At 43.8% G+C, this 22,518-nt stretch overlaps 1 protein-coding gene across 2 annotated transcripts in view; it reads right to left on the bottom strand.

Moving 5' to 3' along the window:
- Positions 1–22,518, bottom strand: part of LOC137381363 (arginyl-tRNA--protein transferase 1-like) — a 62,953-nt gene that overhangs the window by 14,819 nt on the left and 25,616 nt on the right. Inside the window, exons 3-8 of one of the 2 annotated variants that reach the window (XM_068053828.1) lie at positions 18,121–18,183; positions 14,030–14,133; positions 11,427–11,606; positions 8,916–9,235; positions 4,587–4,694; positions 956–988 (exon numbers count right to left, since the gene is read on the bottom strand). In XM_068053828.1, the coding sequence (XP_067909929.1) occupies positions 956–988; positions 4,587–4,694; positions 8,916–9,235; positions 11,427–11,606; positions 14,030–14,133; positions 18,121–18,183 (808 nt within the window). Of the gene's footprint in view, positions 1–955; positions 989–4,565; positions 4,695–8,915; positions 9,236–11,426; positions 11,607–14,029; positions 14,134–18,120; positions 18,184–22,518 lie in introns of both variants that reach the window. The other variant, XM_068053827.1, reaches the window with a different exon arrangement.

Genomic DNA, 22,518 nt, shown 5'->3' with positions numbered 1-22,518 from the left:
TGTAGGCTGTATTCTTTTTCTAAAAATTGATGTATTTTGCTCTTCAAGTTGGAGGACATTGGTGCTGGAGGGAAAGGTTTTTTTGCACCTTTTCTACTCTGCAGCCAAGGTTGAATGAGGAGCAAGGATCCTTCTAAACTATATCCATTAAGCCCTCCCAAATCAGCTACTGAATGGGTTAGATTAATAAATTAGTTTTCTGATTATGTGCTGCTGCATGGAGATTCACCCATTGGGATTGCATACCAGGAAATCACATTCTCTATCTAGTACATAGTTTTCTTCATTAATTTTGTTGATTTGGGGAGACTTGCATGCAATTTCCCCGATATATGTTTTTGATATGTGTGGGTTCAAGACTCACTCCAGAGACTTGAGTACATAATCCAGGCTGACTCTCCAGTGCAGTGCTGAGGAAGTGCTGCACTGTTGAATTTATCACCTTGCAGATGGGAGGTTAAACTGAGGTGGTTCTGTTTGCCTCTCAGGAAGGTTTTGAAAATCCCAAGGCACTATTTGAAGAAAAGCAGAGGAGTTCTTCCCCAGTGTCCTGGACAATATCTATCCCTCAACCAACATCATTTAAAGAAAACATAATTTTGTAATTGCTGTTTGTGGGGAATCGGCTGCCACTATTTCTACATTACAACAATGACAAGGCTTCGAAAGTATTTCAGTGTCTGTGGAACCCTTTGGCAAGTCCTGAGGTTATGAAGTGTGCTATGCAAAGTCTTTCTTTTTGTTTTATTAGCTTCTGACTGGTCAATAATGAAGCACTGAGGTCTTCCACTTCTTCCTACAACTTGTGATTGGTCTGTTCTTATGCATGACAGAGCTAATATGAAACTGTTGACATGCAGCTAACTAACACCAGGCTTGCTGAGGGTTCTATCAAATAGCTATCAAATAAAGGAGAAAGCACCCGTGTAATGCACAGATGTTGTAATCTACTTACCACGAGAGGAGTACTGCAGAAAAACCGTCTGTACTGCAAGACACAACATAACACAGTCAGTCAGACAAAGCCGTACACAGCTAGGAGTTCTGCATCATCCTGTACTGCTTCTACACTACCGTGTACACCTATTAACTCATGGCCCCTTCGCAGACTTTTCCAAATCAGGGGCTTTAACCAGCGAATCAGGCTTGGAAGTCAGTGCACCTTTGCACTGGATTCTGAATTTCACACTCCTATCAAGCAAGGCTCCCCTTGGGATCCATTTCTCGCAAAAGTTTCCTTCATATGCCAAGAAGCGCTAGGTCTTGTTTTTGTGAGTTTTCTGCTCAGCAAAGTGAGAGATGTCAGTGTTGGGGGAGATGGAGTGGTTTCTAATTTGGGCATCCAATGTGAACATCAAATACTTCCAGGTCAGGGTTGGCAGAGGTTATGTGCAGAGCTTCTGTCCTGAGGTTGTGAAAGACATGTCTTTCTTTCACTGTAAATAAACAGTACAGCCAATAACAACCCAAATAAAATACTGATAACAAAATTAGTGGAATTATGCCAACAAACCTAGGTCTTAAATTTTGTGGAACAACTATTGAATTTATTGCTCCATTAACAGGAAGCTTAACAATTGTTGATGCTGGTCAGTCGATCTCATCTTGGAGGACTGGATGCTTCTATGCGGCTTTAACGTATTATCACATCATTTCTTCCAGGAATTACTTTTTAAACTAAACTCAAAATTTAAATAAACTCTTACCTGTAGAAGGGATTATTATCTAATTATCCTACATTTATAGTCTCATCTCTAAAACTAATTTTCATTATCTGAAAGTGCTTTTATGTGCAATATCTAGTAAACTGCTTCTGGCAATGTGTAAACCACAATTGAACGCTTGGTGCTGGATAATTTACTGAGTTCAGAAGAATTTACGAAGTGGTCGACAGTGATTAAATAAGGATCTGAATGAAATTCAAACTATCAGTCCCAACTTTCTGCCATGATCTGCTCTTTGCACACTTTTTCTCCATTTGTATTCCACACTGGACATCAGTTGACCATGTCACCATGCAGGCCTGAGTAAGACTTCCCATGCTAACCTTTTGGATTTTTCAATTCCTGGGTGGCTTGATGTATTTTTACCAATATCAGTTGAATCAGATTGACAGGAACAATAACCTTGTGACTTTTGAAAGAAAGACTCTAGATTAGGGCGGCACAGTAGCGCAGTGGTTAGCACCGCAGCCTCACAGCTCCAGCGACCCGGGTTCAATTCTGGGTACTGCCTGTGTGGAGTTTGCAAGTTGGCTGTGTGGGTTTCCTCCGGGTGCTCTGGTTTCCTCCCACATGCCAAAGATTTGCAGGTTGATAGGTAAATTGGTCATTAGCAATTGCCCCTAGTACAGGTAGGTGGTAGGGAAATATAGGGACAGGTGGGGATGTGGTAGGAATATGGAATTAGTGTAGGATTAGTATAAATGGGTGGTTGATGGTCAGCACAGACTCGGTGGGCCAAAGGGCCTGTTTCAGTGCTGTATCTCTAAAACTAAACTAAAAGATTCCCCCTCCATGCTGCCCTCATTCAATTGTTAAACTACGCCAGAGTTTTAGCTACTCTACCTGGAAGGTCGATCTAAGTGTTGATCACTTTTCATCTGAAGAACTATATTTGCCTTTAATAGTTTGAATCAGTGTCCACCTGTCCTCACAATTAAGTTTGCAGACATCTTCCAAACCTGTCTCTTCCCTATCCTTTACAATCTTACATAATCATTTCACTGAGAAGTCCAAATCCCTGCAGTCTATCCTCAAACCTCCAATGCCAGGCATTAGCCATGTGGCTTTCCTCCGAACTGCTTGAATGGCATGCTCGAGCCTCGGTTGCTAGAACTGGGCACAGTTCTCAATCTATAGTCGAGCTGGAGGACTGTACAGTTTGAGAATGACCTCAGAAGCAGAGTTAACATTTCGGGTCACTCCGAACTCCGAAGTTCCGATGAAGGGTCACTGACCCTAAACGTTAACTCTGCTTCTCTTTCCACGGATGCTGCCAGACCTGCTGAGTGGTTCCAGCATTTCTTGTTTTTATGTCAGATTTCCAGCATCCGCAGTATTTTCCTTTTATTATTGAGAATGACCTCCTCTGACTTACAATCTATTGTCATTGTTCACTGCTGCTCTGCAGTGGTTCGACATGCAGAGCATCGAGTCTAGTTGAACTCTGGGATCTCTCTCAACTTCATCCTCAGCTATTTCAACAACATTCATGTAGTGCATTCGTTGCCCTGTCTTCCACCTTAAGTAAAGCACTTTACACTTAAATTTCATCTCACATACAAACACCATATAAACATTTGTAGTCTAGGTGAATGGTAACTCTTGGGTGATTATCTGCAACATGTTTCTGCATCCTTCTCTGAGCAATTGGGGGTGATTTTCTGTGTGCATGCTGATGGCAGAGAACCTTGCCTGTTCACAGAGCTGCCTGTGACTTTCTGCTATCTGCAGCAGAGGCTCCCCCACTGCCAGCGCATACCCAGGCCCTGAATATTGTTATGAACGCTGGACTTTGTAGTAGAGTTATGTTTTAAAATCTGTGATCCTTAAAGCGGTGTAAAATGGATTCAGAGGGGACATGTGATCTCACACCAATTCTGCCTAGAGACAAGCTGGGGTCTTAGTTACCGTGGAAACAAGGAACCCAGATCAAAGACCCTTTTGAAAACAGGGTGCAAGGTTGTAACACCTAAAGGACAATAGGTTTCACTCTCCCAAACTTAACGATTGTAAACAGGCAGCCAGGAGCTCTAGAATGCAAATTCGAGTTGCAATTGTTAATACCTAGAAACAAAGGAAGGCCCAGGTGTTTTTTCTATGGTTAGGTTTATGGTCTTTCAGAATTGTAAAAAGCAAACGAGTATTGACTTTTTGATCTGGATAAATTCAACAGGTTATCCAAGGTCTGGAGGCAGGCTGAAAGGAAGAAAGGAAGACCGACGAGCAGAGCTCTGCAAACAAATGAAAGAGAGAGAGAGAGAGAGAGAGAGAAACAGTTGCTCTCACGTCACCGATAGAGCAAAGGCTCCTAAGACTTGAACCCGATTCAAAAGTTGAGGTTTGCAGAGCAGTAAAGACCAACGGGGTCTCTAAAGATTGCCTTATTAACGGAAGTCCAGGTCGAATGTGCTTGGAAGAAGTGAGCAAAGAGGACATTGGCTTTGAGAAGGACATTGGGAAATTCAACCCATAGCAACTGGAAAGAGTTTGGGACTTTTAACTGCAAGGATACCTTTTCGATGAGAACACCATGTAATGTATAAATGAGGTGTGGAGATTTTGAGTGTGTTAATAAGTTAATGGGAAATACCTTTCTCTGTAATTTAGCGTATTAGCTACCTACTAAGTACTGTTTAGTTAATGTTGATTTTTTGTTTAGTTGCTATAAAGTCTTAAAACATGAAATCTTGTCGTGCAATTCTTTAATTGGTCTGAGGAGTTCCTATCTCTTGTTTTTAAGTAAACAGTCTCTACTAAGGTTGTAACAGTATATCCAATATCAATCCATCTCAAACCATCAAGTGTCTCTATACAGCTTTAACATATTGTTACAGGTGGTACCTCCGCCTCTGAGGCCATCACCTCAGTGTCTTTGTGCACGTGCATCTGGTAGCGCCTGTAGACCTTGTATGATTCACCAAAGGTAGCCTGTAGCTCAGGGCTGGGTGGAGAAAGTCTCAGCAGCTTCACCTGAGAGGAAGAGGGAAAGAAAGGCTCTTCAGACTGTAAATATCAAGGGAGAGCAAACTACATTAGCCTGATGTTCAGGTCACTTTTTTCCGATCTAAGAAAATAATTTTTTTTTCATGAACATAGATACATAAATAGGGCATTCGGTCCCTTAAGCTGTTCCAACATTTAATTCAGGCATGGCTGATCTGTACCGCAACTCCTTCTAGCATCTCTAATTGCCCTTGAGAAGGTGGTGATGAGCCAAGTTCTTGAATCGCTCAATTTGTGTGGTGTAGATCCACATCCCTTAATGAATCACACAGCATCGCTGACTCGGAACTATATCGCTGTTCCATCACCGTAACTGGGTTAAAGTCCTGCAACTCCCTTCCTAACAGCACTGTGGGTGTACTACACCACATGGACTGCAGTGGTTCAAGAAGGCGACTCACCACCAGCTGCTCAAGGCCAGTTAGGGATGGGCAATATATGCTCGCCTTGCCAGGGATACTCACATCCCATGAATGAATATAAAGAAAAATGCTCTTATCTAACAGAAATTTTATAATCTCAGTCTTGAAGATATCAATTAACCCTCAGCGCCCACAGTCAGGGGGACAGAATTCCAGATTTCCACTCTGCTTAGTATGAAAAAGTGCTTCCCAATTTCACTCCTGAACAGCCTAGCTCTAATTTTGAGATTGTGCTCCCTTGTTCTTGGATTCCCCACTAGATGGAATCATTTCTCTCTATCAACCCTAATGAATCTTAAACGTTTCAAGCAGCAACTTAGGAGGCCCCCATTAACACAACACAACCTGGAATATAACATGCACACCTTATGATATTTTGTTAACATAAACAACACCTCTTCTTACTTCACCAGGACCTTATTGGGGTGTCCATAAAGCATGAGGAATTGTTTCTCACTTCGCACTAGCTTGCCAAAATGTAAACAGGAGATTCGGGAATTATGTATAAGGCATGGATTTTTTTTTTTAACTGTGGATTTGAAATAAAGAAGCATCTTAACCCGTCCAGACCCCACAGGTTCAGTGAGTAAATGTTGCGGTACTGCAAGCCAGGAGGTTCCAGGTCCAGCTCTGAATTAAGTCAGGGCACCGTAGCTGAGCCTGATTCTTCCTGGTCTGTTGTCCACATGCACATATCCAAAAGGAACCACTGGACAACAATCAGGAGCAGGAATCCTTGCTAGGACACTATCACAGAATTAAATATCCCGGGCTCAAGGCAAAAACAAAATATTTCTGTGTTGCTACAGCCAGTTACTATCAGGTGGCTCCTGCTGGAAACATGCACGCGTACTTCAGGTTAAGACAGGGTTGGGATCAGCTGTGATGCCCCAATAGTTGAATATCCCACTAACACTGACTGGCTTGGTAAGAAAATTGGGATAAAGGTGGAATGAGATTTTTTTCGAGGTTGAATCAGATGGGCTCTAGTTATTGCCTGTAGCACTTTTCACCTTGCTCACACCCTTTATAAAATGTTTTCTGTGGTAAGACTCCGTCTTAATGTATTTGTTCCTCTTCCATTTTTTGTATAACTCTATGCCATTTACTATCTTTGGGCATGTGGGCAACCTGCTCCCAGACCTTTGCCAATGCTGCATAGTATCTGACTCTCACCCTGATTGCTCCTCCATTGATATGGTAAGGAGCCTGGTCTCCATTCAGCATCACTTCAAAGAGCAGTGGCTGGGATCTTCAGCTGTGTAGAAACCCACAGGCAATATCCCATTACTTCATGGCACCAATGTACCATGCTATAATGGGATTCACCTGTTTGACTTTTAATAGGTGTCCTAATATTTTTAATTCCCTGGAATGTAGACATCACTCACAAGGCTGGAATTTATTGCCCAAACTAAATTACCCTCAAGAAGGTGGTGGTGGGATTACTTCATGAACTCCTGCATCCATGTGGCTCCCACAATGCTGGAACTTCCGGAATTTTGACCAGAAGACAATTTAGGAATGGCAATATATGTCTAAGTTGTATACTCTGTGACTTGGAGGGGGTGATGTTCCCTTAAACCTCCTACCCTGTCCCTCTAGATGGTGGAGGTCATGAGTTTGGAAGATGCTGTCAAAGGAGGCATTGTTGCAGTGCATCTTGTAGATGGTACACACTGCTGCTCCTGTGCACTGGTGGTGGAGAGAGTGAATATTCAAGATGGTGGATGGGGTACTGATCAAGTAGGCTGCTTTGTCCTGGATGGTGTTGAGCTTTTTGAGTGTTGTTGGAGCTGCACTCATCCAGGCAAGCGGAGAGTATTCCATCACATTCCTGACTTGTGTATTGTAGGAGGTGCTTTGGGGTGTTAAGAGATGAGCCACTCTGACCAGCTTTGCTAGCCATTGTATTTTTGTGGATGGACCAGTTGAGCTCTGGTCAACGGTGACCCCCAGGATGACGTTGGTAGGAGTCTTGATAATGGAAATGCCATTGAATGTCAAGTGGAGGCAGTTAGGCTCTCTCTTGTTGGGAGAATATCATTGTTGGGCATTTGTGTGGCATGTTACTTGTCACTTGTCAGTCCAAGCCTGGACGTTGACCAGGTGTTTTTGCATTATCTCAGGAATTTCATATGGAATGGAACACTGTGCAAACATCAGTGAACATTCCCACTACTGACCTTATGATGAAGGGAAGGTCATTGATGAAACAGCCAAAGATGACTGTCCTGAGGAACTCCTGCAGCAATGTCCTGTGGCTGAGATAATTAGCCTCCAACAACTGCAGCCACCTTCCTTTGTATCGGGTTTGACTCCAGCCACTGGACATTTTTCCCCTCCTTGGTACCAGATTTGGTCAAATGCTGCCTTAATGTCTCATCTATCGAATTCAGCTCGTGTCCATTTTTGGACCAAGGCTGTAATGAGGTTGCAGCCAAGTGGCCCTGGCAGAACCCAAACGTCGCATCGATGAGCAGGTTATTGGTGAGTAAGTGTCGCTTGATCGTATTGTCAACAACACCATCCATCACACTGTTGATGATTGGGTGTAGGCTGATGGGACAGTATTGACCAGTTAGATTTGTCCTGTTTTACCAATAGATAATAATGATCAATGTGTAATGAAGGCTCATTGCACACTGTAAAGACATGTCTGAAGGCACCAGTTAACACAATGCACTCAGGGGAAGTTTTATAGCTGGGTTTCATATTTTGTACTTCAGAATTTATTTATTAAAAGGAGGTTGAAGGTAATAAATGGCTCAGCAGGTCAATGCACCACACGATATGGTATGGAATCCTACAGACCAGAAGATTGCAGGTTCAATTGCTGGCATGTGTTGAAGACAGCTGATTGCAACTGGGGCACTGACGTGTGGGCACTACAACTGACTCCAGTGACCCTGGTTAGAGAGGGGAAGGTTATCATCCAGGGATCTCACTCCCAATGGCCATTCAGAAACCTCTACAGGAAGGTATACACTTCGGAACTGAGAGTCAGATCAGGATCAGGCTCAGCCACATTGACCCCTCTGGTCAAATAATATCGACACTCATTGTCCAATCTCACATTTGAAGAGTAGTTACTTGAATTGGTCCTGGTCCTATACACTCCCATCGGCTACTGGAGAGCTCACTGTGTCTCATCAACACATACTGAACATTTACGGTACACACCAGGCAAATATGTACAGACTGTAACCACTAAGGGGTAGCTCAGAGAAATTTCCAGCACAGAATTGAGCCGCTTGACTCATTCTCCCATCACAAAGTGTGTAGCAGTGCGAATTACTCTCTTCCTATTTCTCAACATTTTCCCCGTTCACTTTCATATTGTTCTTCTCCCAGTGTTTACCTAATTGCCTTTTAAACGCTGGCTTCCACAGTATTTGGCCTCGGTAATTGTAAACAGGCAAAGCCGAGAAGCTGATGCCTGACACTGTCACAAGGGGTTAGATCTGGTTTTGGTGATTGTGAGTCCGTCGCCCACTTTACATCACTCGTGTTAACTTCAAAAAGAAGTAAAACTAGAGAGAGTTGCAAAACGAGTTGCTGACTCATGATAACCCAGTTTACACTGTCACACAAAGTCAACATCTAACCCAAGGTGCGACCGTCTCAGCCAAACTGAATCACTCTCCTTGTATCACTGAGCTCCAAAAAGCACTGAATGAGAAACAGTCCCAAAGGATACTCTCCATCTACAATGAACAAACAGGTTGTTCCCCTGACATATGGGATCTGGTGTACAGATTCTTACCTCCAGCTGGTGCAATGATGTGACAGGCGTGTTCTCCGCTATGAGCTCCTCTAATGATCTCGTACGGCTAGGCTCAGACTTGGAATGAGGTGGGATGGGAGATGTGTGCACAGTGCTCATGGATGTTTGTGACAAGGATGGCTGAGGACTTGGCAAAGGAGCTGTCTCCTGACCTGGGGCCTTGTGGTCCGTCAGTCCCGCCAGTTCAGAGTCTGCAGATTCCAGCTCCGCCTGCTGCCCCCTCTCCGGGCTCTGCAACAGCTCCCTCCGACTCTCTTTGGTTTTGTGGCAGATGTGGATGTGGGAATCCGTATCTTCAACTGGGGGAAAAAAAGCCCTGCTCATTCAAGTGGTTTTGGAAGACACATTAGCACAGATACAAGACACATAAGCACAGCTACGAGACACTTCCCTGTCTTTTCTGTAATTTTCAAGTGTTCTCCCTTCCTTCCTTGCATGCAGTGACTCCTGCTGAGGAACAGTTCCTTGGACAACAGTAACACTTCAATACCTCACCTGAGAGCTCATTTTTTACATACAAAACAAAACAGTGAGTACAAGGCTATTCAGCTCTGTGTGGCATATTAGCCGAATCCAATCCAGTCCTCAATGCGGGTTAGTAGATAGTGATCAGAGGTCACAACCCTGGTTGATGTTTCCTTCAACAACTAGAGGCACTGAGGCAATTGCTGCATTGGCTGAGATCAGCTAAACCAGCACAGACTGGGGATGAAATCTTTGACGTTCTGACTCTATATGGCACAGTAGCACACCATGTGGTCTGTTTGCTTATTAAGCCAACAAGTGAATTCTACTCTTCTGTCTCTGCAGTGCCAATGTCAGTGATGTGATGATGTATGCTGTGCCAATTATTTTGGGTGCTGCAAACAATGAATACAGAATGTCTTAAACAAAACTGGTCAGATAAGTTCACAGTGCAGTAGACATGACATCTGTGACAGTGAAATCCTTTCTCCAGAAGTTAAATGATGCCTTTCCTGTCTAGATGAATGAACCTGCCTGAAACATCCCTCATTCCAGGACAACACTCCTTTAACGTGAAACACTGCCTTAACTGTTGCTAATTCCAGGAAATAGAAAAAAAAAATTTTTTTCTCCAGTTCTTTGCTTTTTCTCCCCTCTTTTCTTGAAAGTTTCACAGTTGCTGGGAATTCCTCTGGTCAACCATGTCTCATGTCCGCGTTGGCTATTTGACTGTGGGAGGCACCGCCACCAAACCCACACCTGTCCTCACTCGGAGTTCCCTAAACCCGTTTTTCAACATGCATCACAGTGATGAGATGCAGGAACCGTGGATGATGTTCACTTCCCTGACCCAGTGGCACTGAAGCCTGCTACTCTAATAACTCAGGAGAGACAGAGGGTTGAGTTTGGAATAGATTTGGTCTGCATGGTCTGTATTTACAGCACATACCCACTTAGCCACTGAGAAACTTTAGGCTTCATGCTAAAATGAAAAATAATGCTCAAAGTTTTAAAATCCCCAACATATTTCATCATCAAATTCTCCTCCTCCTCCCCTTGAGGTATGAACATGGAACAGGAGGAGGCCATTCAGCTCCTCGAGCCTGTTCTGCCATTCAATTAGATCCTGTCTGATCTGTATGTTAGTTCAATATACCCATCTTGGTTCCATTACCTCTAATGCTCCTTGCCGAACAAAAATCTATTAATCGCAGTTTCGAAATTTTCAATTGACTCCAGGCCTCAACAGATGTTTTTTTGGGGGTGGGGGGAATGGTGTAAGAGTTCCAGATTTCCACCATCCTCCGTGTGAAGAAGTGCTTCCTGACATCACCCCTGTTACCCCTGAACATGCTAGCTTTAATTTTAACATTATGCCCCTCATTCTGAACTCCCCAACCAGGCGAAATGGTTTCTCCCTATCTACCCTTTCATCTCCTTTCATTATTTTAAACACCTCAATTAGATCACCTCTTCATTTTCTATACTCAATGGAATACAAGCTTCGCCTATGCACCCTGTCCTCATGATTCAACCCTTTTAGCCCTGTCTCATTCCAGTGAATCTACACTGTATTCCCTCTAAGACCAATATATCCTACCTGAGATGTGGTGCCAAGAACTGAATACAGTAGTCTAGATGGGGGTTTCACCAGATTTCTGTACAGCTGTAACATAATTTGCAGCCATTTGTATTCCGCCCCTCTTGACTTTTACCTGTCCACGAGCTTTGACTAATTTTTGGACTTGGACTCCTAAATTTCTTTGTTAGACAACAGTTTCTAACCTCGCACCCTAGAAAATACCCTGATTTATCTTTATTGTTCAAAGTGGTTGGCTCGCACTTTTCCATATTGAACTCGATCGGCCCACTCACTTAATCTATCAATGTCCCTTTGCAACTTTCTGTTCCCATCTACACTATTTACTGCGTCACCTAGCTTAGTGTCATCAGCAAAGTTAAACGGAAGTAAATGTCCCACTTCCCTGAAGTGTCTCGTTTTCCAAACGATTGAAAGAAGCTCACCAGCCCACGTCTGGCTGTTGTTCACATTCCGCTGGTCTGACGCTCGGTTTCCCTCTGCCCAGTCTTCCTCGGACCTCTTGGGGAATGTCCACGGCGTCTGCCCAGCAGTCAGCTTTCCCTGTCCAGCTCCAGGGACCTGTTCCCCATTATGGCACCTGGTGTTCTCCTCTGGACTAGTCCCTTCACAAAGAAACGGCACCTCAGATTACAGTGATAACAGGAAAGAAATTAATAAAGACACAAAAATCATATTGATGGCACATACATTGTCCAATTTTAAAATCTCTGTCAATGTAGCTCCACTATTATAAATTAGTTATTAGCGTTTCTTTCAAATATTCTCTTCTCATTTACTTTCTACCTTCCTAGATCAAAATGACTCAAAATAACAGTTGGTGATGAAAACTTAATGAGGTCATTTTGACTTTGTACAATAGCGTGAATTGAGCGCTCGCGAGCCAGTAGCCAGTTTTTACATTCCCTAGTTGAACAACACTTAATCCTTTGAAATACTGGAGAAAAGTCATAAGTAGCTGTGGAATCATTTCAAATTTGAAGTGTTTTCTAAGAAAAAGTAATAACTTTGTGCTTAAAAAAAACTCCAAAAAGCTGTTCTCAGATGCTGTGGGTCTCTTTAATAGATCAGTGGGTAAATGCTCCACAGGGGGTGATACTGAGCCAGGCAGACAGCGAGGGTCCATGTTGGAACACTGGTTCATGCTAAGTTACCTGATAGGCCGGGTGGTGGTCGGGATCCTACAATTGAGCATTGACCCTTGATGGAAAATGTGAAGGTTTGGATTTTTGAGGACGGGGTTGGTCTCAACTGTGGTACCTCCTATTGTTGAATGGCCTCCAAACACTCCAGGTAATTTTCAATGGGACAAAACTTGGGGTGGGTTCTACAAGGAGCAGACAATCTGCTTGGCCAGATTACCGCCCAGTCGATAAAAGTGAAATGAGCACCTCACCGGTTAGGCTCAGACATGAGGATTGGCCACTGGTGTGAGATATGGGAGCATGTGAGCAGCTGTGGAACTCTATCACAACATGTGCCAACTCCTTCAGGAGGGGTGAGGGAAATGGGAAAACCTATCACAAAAAATCTTGTCACTATTTGATCTTAGAACTGACTCTCGCTGTTTAACCCAACCACAATTCAGTCAAATCCACCTCAGGTGATTCCCTGAACCATCAATTATTGTGTGGAATACATCAAAATGAAACTGCCCCCAACAATTTCCATCCACAACTCCCAAGTAATTTTAGCCGCAAATCTCGTTCACGCCTGTCACCTGTGAGAAGTGATCCACTTCTCTGGAAGACTGCGGAGGTCACTTTGTGCGATGGTGTAATACGGTGATAGCGAATCAGTGGCGCGTTTTAAAAATGAAAACGGCGAGGGATGTATAAAACGGCTGCCAATTTGCTATCATCTGAATTACACTATTGTATGAAGTCAAAATTACCTTGCATGCGTGGGAAGCAGGGAGGGGTTCTGTTCTAAGTCATTGGGACTAAAGTAAATGGCGTCCTGTGGATCTCTAGTCACTAGGTGTCAGCCTTTTACTCTTGCCTCTGAGTCAGAAGATTATGGGCTCAAGTCCTACTCCAGAGCTGTAAGCACAAAATCTAGGTCAACACACTAATGATGGTGCACTGTTGGTGGTATTGCCATTTGGATCAGATGTTAAACTGAGGCCCCATTTGCTGTCTCAGGTGGGCATAAAAGATCCCACAGCACTATTTCAAGATGAACCATTGAGTTCTCCCCGATGTCCTGGTTGATATTTATCCCTTGACCAACATCACTAAAAAAATTGATCCAGTCATTATCATATTGCTGTTTGTGGGAACTTGCTGTGTGCAAATTGGTTGCCATGTTTCCTACATTACAAGAGCAACTACACTTCAAAATTACTTCATTGGCCGTAGAGTGTTTTTGAATGGAACTGTATAAATGTTAATCTTTCTCTTTTTTTCCCATACTTACTGACCATGAAAGAAGAACAAATTTGTAATTATAAATAGCATAGCAAAGGTTCCACTGACAGTAAATGATAAATGATGAGCTCCATCTGTTAATTAGTGTTGTTATTTGAGGTTCAGGGCACCAGGCAAACTTCCTGCTCTTCTTTGGATAGTGCCAAGGGACACTTAACTTCATTAGACCAGCCTGATGTAGTTTCAGTTTTACATCTCATTCGGAAGACGGCACGTCTGTCAATGCAACACTCAGTGCTGTGCTGAAGTGCCTACCTAAACTCTATGTTCAATTCAAGGAGTGCTTGAGCCTATGATCTCCTGATTCAGAATTGCGAGTGGTACCACTGAGCCAAGGCTGACACAGTACAACTTGCAGCATCCGCACAGCAATGTGTCAGAACAGATCCTGGAAACAGTGAAGATGCTGATTTATGAGGAGACAACAAATCACTTGCCCCACTTATGGAATTAATCAGGATTGTCAAATTGGTTGAAAGTGTGATCAAGAAGCCTTTACGTTCCATTCAAAGCTTTCTTTATGCTCACCATTATTTCCTATAGATAGTGCATTGTTCTCCAGCTATACAGGAAGGTACAATCACTGCTGTTATACTCACCAGCAGTTTCCTTCACAAAAGCATCAGTGCGTGTTAAATGTTTCCGCATCTTCTTCAGAACTCGGCGCTGTGACCTGGATATCCGAAAGTCCAAGATGTGGCACCTGAAACAGCAGCAAAGGGTAAAAGGTTCACAAGTGTGAGGAACTGGGACTTCACCTGGGGCTCTGGAGATATATAGAATTACACATAATTGACAACACAGAAACAGACCATTCGGCCCAACTCGTCCATGTGCTCTATACCAATCTCCTCCCACCCTACTTCATCTCAACCTGTCAGCATAACCTTATATTCCTTTCTCCCTCATGTACTTACATAGTTTCATCTTAAATGCATCCATACTATTTGCTTTAATCATTCCATGTAGTAGCGAGTTCCACATTCTCCAACTCTGAGTAAAGAAGTTTCACCTGAATTCCTTATGAGCGTCTGTTTTATATTTATTGTCCCTAGTTTTGGATTCTCCCACAAGTGGAAACATCTTCTCTACATCTACCCCATTGAACCCCTTCATAATATTAAAGATCTCAATCAGGTCACCCTGAGTCTTTTCTAGGGAAAAGGCCCCCAGCCTGTTCAGCTTTTCCTGATCATCGTGGATCTTTGAGCTGAGGGTAGCCAGTGCTGGGGGATCAGGTGCTTCAGCTATATGAGTCTTTCCAGGTTATTTTTGTCAGGTTCAGCACCTTGGACCACTCCAGCATCAAGCCCTTGCTCCATTTACTTGCCCAATATCTAGACAATTGCTGCAAGCCCTGGGCTTAAACACAGCAGCCTCTTCACTGTATTTTGGCTAATGGTTGCATCACATGCCTTTGACTTGGAAGGCAGGAGAATAAATATTTCATTGGATTGTGGCTGAGACTAGAAACTGACAAACAGCTCTATTAGCCAGTAAATGGACCAGTGAACAGAAGTAATGGCACCCTGCAGATTGTTAGCAAGTTACATTTTTAACTATTCTTCCACATAAGGTAGAGAATAATAAACATTTTATCAACTAAACTGCAGAGTAAACTGGACCAGACACAGAGCCACTCAGTATTAACGTATGCATGGGGGTCTGTTGTTGACTTTCCACAGGGTCTCTCTCTAACCTATCTATCTCTCTAATGGCTTCAGACAGACTATCTAAATTGAACAAGTCAGGCTGAGAAATACATAAAAAAATGATTGAGCAATGGGGCACTCTTCTGAGGTCAGGTTATTGCTATGTTACTGGAGCAGAACACTAGCTAATATAATGTTCTGCCCCTCTAAAGTCCTGATCTTTAATCTGCAGCGCTGTTCTCCACTCCTGATCTGCTACCAATTGAACCTTGCCTCCAAATCTGCTAAATCCTTTCCTCCAGTCTCCCAAGTCCTGATTCCCAATCTGCAGTTGCTGCTAAACTCATTTAATCCCCAGCGTACAGTTGCACTCTTGAAAAAGTCAGTGTCTGCTAACAGATTAAAGTAGAGGATCATGAGAAGAGATCATGATAGCAGAGCTACATGAATGATAATGCACTGGGGTAGCTGGATGGGACAAGTGCTGGTACGGGCCAGCATCCACTGCACAATGTCCAAATGTTAGTAAGACTCATAACCCACCTACATGGGCGGCACAGGGGAGCAGTGGTTAGCACCGCAGCCTCACAGCTCCAGTGACCCGGGTTCAATTCTGGGTACTGCCTGTGTGGAGTTTGCAAGTTCGCCCTGTGTTCGCGTGGGTTTCCTCCGGGTGCTCCGGTTTCCTCCCACATGCCAAAGACTTGCAGGTTGATAGGTAAATTGGCCATTAGCAATTGCCCCTAGTGTAGGTAGGTGGTCAGGAAATATAGGGACAGGTGGGGATGTGGTAGGAATATGGGATTAGTGTAGCATTAGTATAAAAGGGTGGTTGATCGGCACAGACTCGGTGGGCCGAAGGGCCTGTTTCAGTGCTGTATCTCTAAACTAAACTAAACTAAACTATATAATGGGAAAGAGCCACATAGTTCCACAATATAACACAGTTCCCTTGCTGCTTACAGTGCAGGATGGCCTCGGTAAGTATAACCCACCACATATGCGGCATCAATGGACAATATCCCTGCCCATGACAAATAGGGATTTAAACCCTGTGGTTACCAAAGGCAAGGGAAGGTATCACCTATTTGCCTTTAAGGGATTTAAATGAAGAGGTCGATTTAAGTTTGAAAACCTCTTTCTAGTAATAAACAAATAGCTGATACTGAGAGAAAGAAACTTAACTCGCATGAAAAAAAAATGAAAGCAATAGCAGAGATCAAAGGTCATAGGCCAATGGACCATGTCTTGCTTTAATAACAATTGCCAATTTAAGGACAGAAGAAGCTTTATCCTGTACCTGTGCTGTCCCAGCCAAGGAAATGTTTGATGGAACAGTGTAAAGGGAGCTTTACTCTATTGTCATGGTCCTGTAGTTTTTTTGGGGGAATATGCGGTTTGCCTTTAAGGCTTGCAAGGGATCAGTATTGTTTTAAGAACCAGCAAGCCTCAAGAGTTAAAGGAAGGTACATTCCCGTTGCCTTAGAAACAGCCATTTGGAGACTGCGATTCAAAGGGTGCATTCTCGGTACCATAGATACAGCCACTGGGAGTGAGTCTCATGCGATACATTTGTTACAATTCAGTTTTGAACTGGCTTTTAGTTCAAGACAGTTTGTTCTAACAGAACACACAGACAGAGGACACAGACAGCTGTAGTTTTTAGCACACCTGAAAAAGAGCTCTCAACCATTTAAACTGAATGAATAGGATTTTAGTCTGTTTAATTATTATCTCTCAAAATTCTAAAAACAGAGTCAAGCTAAAACAGAGATCTCTGGTAATTTAAATTGAAGAAAGGGAAGTTAGACAGTGACAATCTTTTATCCCTCAAAAACTCTAAAGTCAGATTGATTCTGTTGAAAGTGTTTGCAAGTCGTTAATTGTTGAAATTCGCTGGAGAAGGAAAGCAACATTCTGTGGGGGCTTCAAGCAACATTCTGTGAGGACTTCACGCAACATTGGACTGTAAATTTGCAAGGACTCTAATTTTTTCTATTTTAAATGTTGTTCATATCTTTAACATGTTTAAGAATTTAGTTCTTCTAATTAAAGAGTTAATCTGTTAATTTAAAGACACCTGGTTTGTTTAGCCTCATTCGGGGGTTAATAGATGGTACAATTTGGTTGGGTCTTTCTTTAATTTGGAAAGTTTTAAATGATATGTTAGCCGATCTGTGGAGTGACGGGATTGAATTAACAGTGTGTTGGTCCCATCACAATCAGAATCGTATATTTTGATTGGGGGCTTTGATAGGAGTGGTCAGTCATAACACTGTATATAACTCATGCTGTACCTGCTCAGGGAGTGCTTAATGGAAAAATGTCAGAGGGAGCATTACTTTGTATTTAACCTGTGCTGCACCTGTCCTAGGAGTATATGATGGGGCAGCATAGAGAGAGCTTTACTCTGTATTTATTCTGTGCTGTACTTGACCTGAGAGTGTTTGATGGGACAGTGTAACAGAGTAGATAGGGGAAACTGTTCCCATTGGTGGAAGGATCAAGAACAAGAGGGCACAGATTTAAGGTAATTGGCAAAAGAAGCAATGGCGACATGAGGAACAGCTTTTTCACAGAGCGAGTGGTTAGAATCCGAAAAGCACTGTCTGAGAGTGTGGTGGAGTCAGGTTCAGTTGAGGCATTCAAGAGGGAATTGGAGTGTTATCTGAAAAGGAAGAATGTGCAGGGCTACGGGGAGAAGGTTGGGGAGTGGCACTAGTTAAATTGCTCTTTTGGAGAGCCAGCACAGACACGATAGTCTGAATGGCCTCCTTCTGTGCTGTAACAATTCTGTGATTCTATAGAGAAAGAGTTTTACTCTGCATCTAATGCACTGTCCCTGACCTGGGAGTTTTGAACGACTCACTGTGTGAAATAAGTGGGAAGTGTTTCTTTCATTCTTTGCTGACATGCATAACTTTTGATGAGCTGCAAAATTCACACCCACACAAAAATAAATTGTTAAATTTAACAAACACAACGTATTGAAGAACTGAGAGTGAGATCCCACAGCAGATACTTAGCGCTGTGCTTACCTCATCGGGTATGTGGGACAACATGTAACAGGCATAGCGGCTTTGTATAGATACTTCCCACTCCTAGACAAAGTAAAAACAATTGGAATTAATGTCATATAAATATACACTGGGCATGGACAGATTGGCTAACTATTCCCAGGCATCTATATATAAATTGGCTTAACCCCTGGATTGGATTCGTACATGGAACTTTGTTTTCTAATATTCATTCTAGGAATGTAGACATTGCTGACATTTATTACCCATCGCTAGTTGCTCGGAGAAGGTTGAGGTGGACTGAGTTTAATACAATTGAGTATCTTGCTAGGGCAGTTAGGAGTCAGCCATGTTCGTGTCGGACAGGAGTTACATATAGCCCAGATCGGGTAAAAACAGCCAATTTCCATTCCTGAAGGACATTAATGAACCAGTTGAGTTTTTATGACAACTCAACAGCTTCATAGTCACTTTTACTGATACAGCTTTTTTTTATTTTAACTGAATTCAAATTCTCAAACTGCCGTGCTGGGATTTGAACACTCATTTTCCGGATTTACTCACCCACTAACATAAAGCACCACACTATCGTACCCCAAATCATTCCCAGCTAAATAAAAAATAATACCTGAACCCTTGCAATGCATTCTAGCTTGTAACCCGGTTCCATGAGTCTAAGTGGTCCCTGAGCAGGCCAAGTCATCACTGTGTCGCACCTATTGCTATCATCAAATAATGCCCAGTGCAGCAATGGAAATAGACAGAGCTGGATTTTCCTGGCCCTGGGGTGGCAGGCTGGGAGGCAGAGGCCACAAAAATATTGAGGAGCCACGTTGGCCAGTGACCCGGATTGCCTACCTGCTGAATGGTGGCAGGCAGTGGATTAGCATACCTAAGTCTCCAATTAGGGGCCATTTATAGTGCTCACCAGCATTTTGCCTGCAGCAGAGTGGCACCCCCATTGCGTGCAGAGGCTGCCAGCTTTATGGAGGAGGCCTCCCTGTGGCAGTCAGGGTAGGCCGTCGAAGCCCGAGGCTCCATGCACCAAGGAGGGGGCTGCAGGCACCAAAAGCAGCCCCCGTTATCCGGAGCGGTTTCCCCTTTGATCAGAGGGGGCCTGCCTACTTGGCTTCTCTGAATGTTTATTTTTAAGCTTATCTTTCCAAGGTTCCTCCATGTTGAGGTGCCCTATCGATCCCTGACCTGCCTCAGCAGAGTCCACCTCTGCCAGTGGAGCTGCCGAGTCTTCAGAGCTTCCAGCCCTCTGATTGTGCAGGCAGCATCGGGAGCCTGCCCACTGTCCCTAATTGGATGGTGAGCTTGGAGGTGGCCAATTAGGGGGCTGCCTCTGGGAAAACAGCTATCCTGGTCTGGCTCTCGGCAAATGCGGCCTTGGGACCCCCATTTGATCCCAACATTGGGATTCTGAAACCCAGGGTAAAAGCCAGCGCTTAGCAACAGCTCAGAACACCTCAGAGTTTTCAAGGCTCTGGGACTAAAATGATGTGTAAAATGAAAGGTTTGTAGGTGTCACGTGCATCAGTCCTGATGATAAGCTCTGGAGCTCTGAATTTTGTGCTCAAAGCCATTTTTTAACCTGGATGCTACAGGATTTCTACTGTGTGAGCAGAGAGTTGTGCTTTAAAAGTTATCAGAAAGTCTAAATCTTTAGTGCCTGTGCTGACTCAGTGTATTTTGTCACCTTGGTTGCGAAAGATAGAATGAACCTTGACTCCCAATAGTTGAATACACTTAACGACAGTGCATTTCTTCTCAAGCAAAGTGAACACTAAAGTCTATCAAACTGCAGACAGCCACAAACACACACTAACACCACCACCCACCACCACCTCCTATACCATCTCCCACCCACACCACCAACCCCCCCTTCACCCCCACACACACACACATGGCAAGCAAAGGTTGCTGGATGGCTGAATTTCCCCTCCCTAACCCTGGGCCATGAGGCCAAATGTAGCAGCTGCACTGATTCCCTGCTGTGATCAGGAAACTCAACATGGAAAGGTCAGGAGATAAATTCTGGTGCACTGCAGGTATGGTATGTGTGACACAACTACTGGCTGGATAAACTTGCTAAGACAACGAGGGAGCTGTGAGGCTGAACTTCCTCCCACTGTAGATCTGACTGGAGACCAGTAGAAACCCCACCACCCCACACCTCCTGGAGACCACATTATGAAAGGTCTGGCAGCTTCCAACTTGCTAAGGAAAAGAAGGAAGATATGGTGAGCTGGGGTGATGAGGGGGTGGTGAAGGGGTGGTGGGCTGGAGGGAAGGTGGTGGTGCAGTGATTCCTAGTGCTGTGAGTTTCCTCACCATAGGCCCAGTTTTGAACCAGTTAATCAGTGCAGCCCAGTATGCTGAATCAGTTGAGGTATGCCAGTTTATAGAAGGGCAAATATGGGCCCCACTGGTCACAGAGCATTACCTGTGAAGATAGAGCATCAATATTCTTTTTAAAGTGAAACCATATTGGCCCCTTTCCACAGGAGGGCATGAATGGGGTAATTGCGGGCATGATCAGGAGGAGACCTGGACAACTCTCCCTCCACCCCATCAGCAAGCAGGTGCATGGGGAAGGTGGATGTTGCAGATGTGTCTGTAGTGGTGCCTGTACCAGCCTGTTCCATGTTAATGAGGTACTCTCCCATTGACCCCATAACACTGGTGAGGTCAGCACTCCTTGAGATGGTGAACATGACCCCCAGCATAACCAACAGGCTCACGTCCCAATGGCTTTCAGCCCCTCGTGTGACTTGGCTTTAAGGTTTGGAGCCTTCTGCAGTTTGAAGGAGTTCAGTATCTCTTGCCATGAACACATGTTATGCCGAATTATGATTTTTTTTAATCCACCGCCTGGAAACCTGAAGTAATTTTTTTTTAAACAGAGAAAAAGGTGACTTTACTAACGGCTAAAATGGCCACTGTAATTTGCATCACTATATCCTGCATTCCAATGTATCAAGGTGGAGACGAATTGTCTGTCCCGTCCCCTCCAGAACAATGACCTGGAGAATTTTGAGTGAATTACCTGTCCTGCTCCCATTAAAAAGACATTAAGGCATCAATTGGTCCAGTAAACTAGTGGAGATGAACCACTCAAACCTAATCACTTGAACAACGGGACCCTGGTTGAGAGAAGGGAATTCCTAGACATGAACTAATTAAGTTGCAAGATGAAATACACACTGAGTCATCATGTTGAATCATTGGGTGATGGTCATGTGACAGGCCTACCATCTCTGTGTTTAAGCTGGTGGTTTCTCTGCAGCAACAGAGATAAGCAACTGGACACCGACCAAAGAAGACTCAAGAGGGGTCCCTCCTTCCACTCTCTGTCTCCAATCCATCTTACAAGCTTTGAATCCTGCTTGCTGGCCATAACCACTAGGCCTATCATTGCTGTAGACAGAGACTTCATGAAGAAAATTACCTGCATTGCTGTCTCCAGGAGAACCGCCGAATCAGCGGGCTGCATCTGCAATCTGGAAGCCTCAGTACTATTGAGTTCAGAAGGAAGCCAGCCGAGTCACCAAACTTCACACACTGTTGTTATGACCAGGTGAGAAAGAGGTGTAGGGGTTCCCTTTCAGCCTTCACCTGGTCTTACTGTAACAGGGTATTGTTTTTAAACATACTGTGTTTTGAGCTCCTCCTTAGTGAATCCTTGTTCACCGCTTTCCAATTACAAGGCAAAGAAATGAGCACAAATAGGCTTTCTTAGGTTTGAAGAAGAAAAGTGAAATTTATTAAAACTTAAACTCTAATTCGGTTAACGCCTATGGATATGCGCCACGCCCCACGCCAGCACGCATACGCGATACGGACATGCAAATAGAGACAGAAAAGAGCACAAGAAAATAGTGGAGTAGTTTGAAGCAATCTCTGAAGAGGGTTTTTTGTTACTGTGCTTCGAGCTCTCTGTAGTCCTTGCTTGTAGGTAGATCTTGCTTTTTGTTGTGGCCCAGTATTCTTCTTAAACCTTGTTCACTGTAGGAGACTTTTCTCTCTCGGAGTTGCTATGTCTTCAATGGACTGCGAAGCTGGTGAGAGAGATGAGAACCGACAGGAGAGGCTGCGGCAAGCCAGCCACGAGTACTCTTTTCAGTCCAGGAGCAAACAGCTTTCTGAGTTCAAATTCTCTGTGGCAAGTTTAAAAAAACCCTCCGACAGCCACTGAGTCCTGTGACTAAACTGGTCTGACCACGTCTGTTTGTCTATTCAGCCATCTTAGCAGTCAACCTGGAATGCGAGCTCCTCCACCCTCAATGTCTGGTAATCAAAAGTCCATTGTGGATTGAATGTGTCAGGGCATGGTCTTTTGTCCCTTTTAAGTGCTGTCTGCAAATATGCAAATGTGTTTCCAGTCAAGGGTCTGGTGTTTTATTTTGAAAGCAA

This window comes from Heterodontus francisci, chromosome 22 (genome assembly GCF_036365525.1).
Source record: "Heterodontus francisci isolate sHetFra1 chromosome 22, sHetFra1.hap1, whole genome shotgun sequence".
Taxonomy (NCBI): Eukaryota; Metazoa; Chordata; class Chondrichthyes; order Heterodontiformes; family Heterodontidae; genus Heterodontus; species Heterodontus francisci.
Note: the sequence above shows the minus strand (reverse complement) of the source record. Positions and strands in the feature narration are given on the sequence as shown.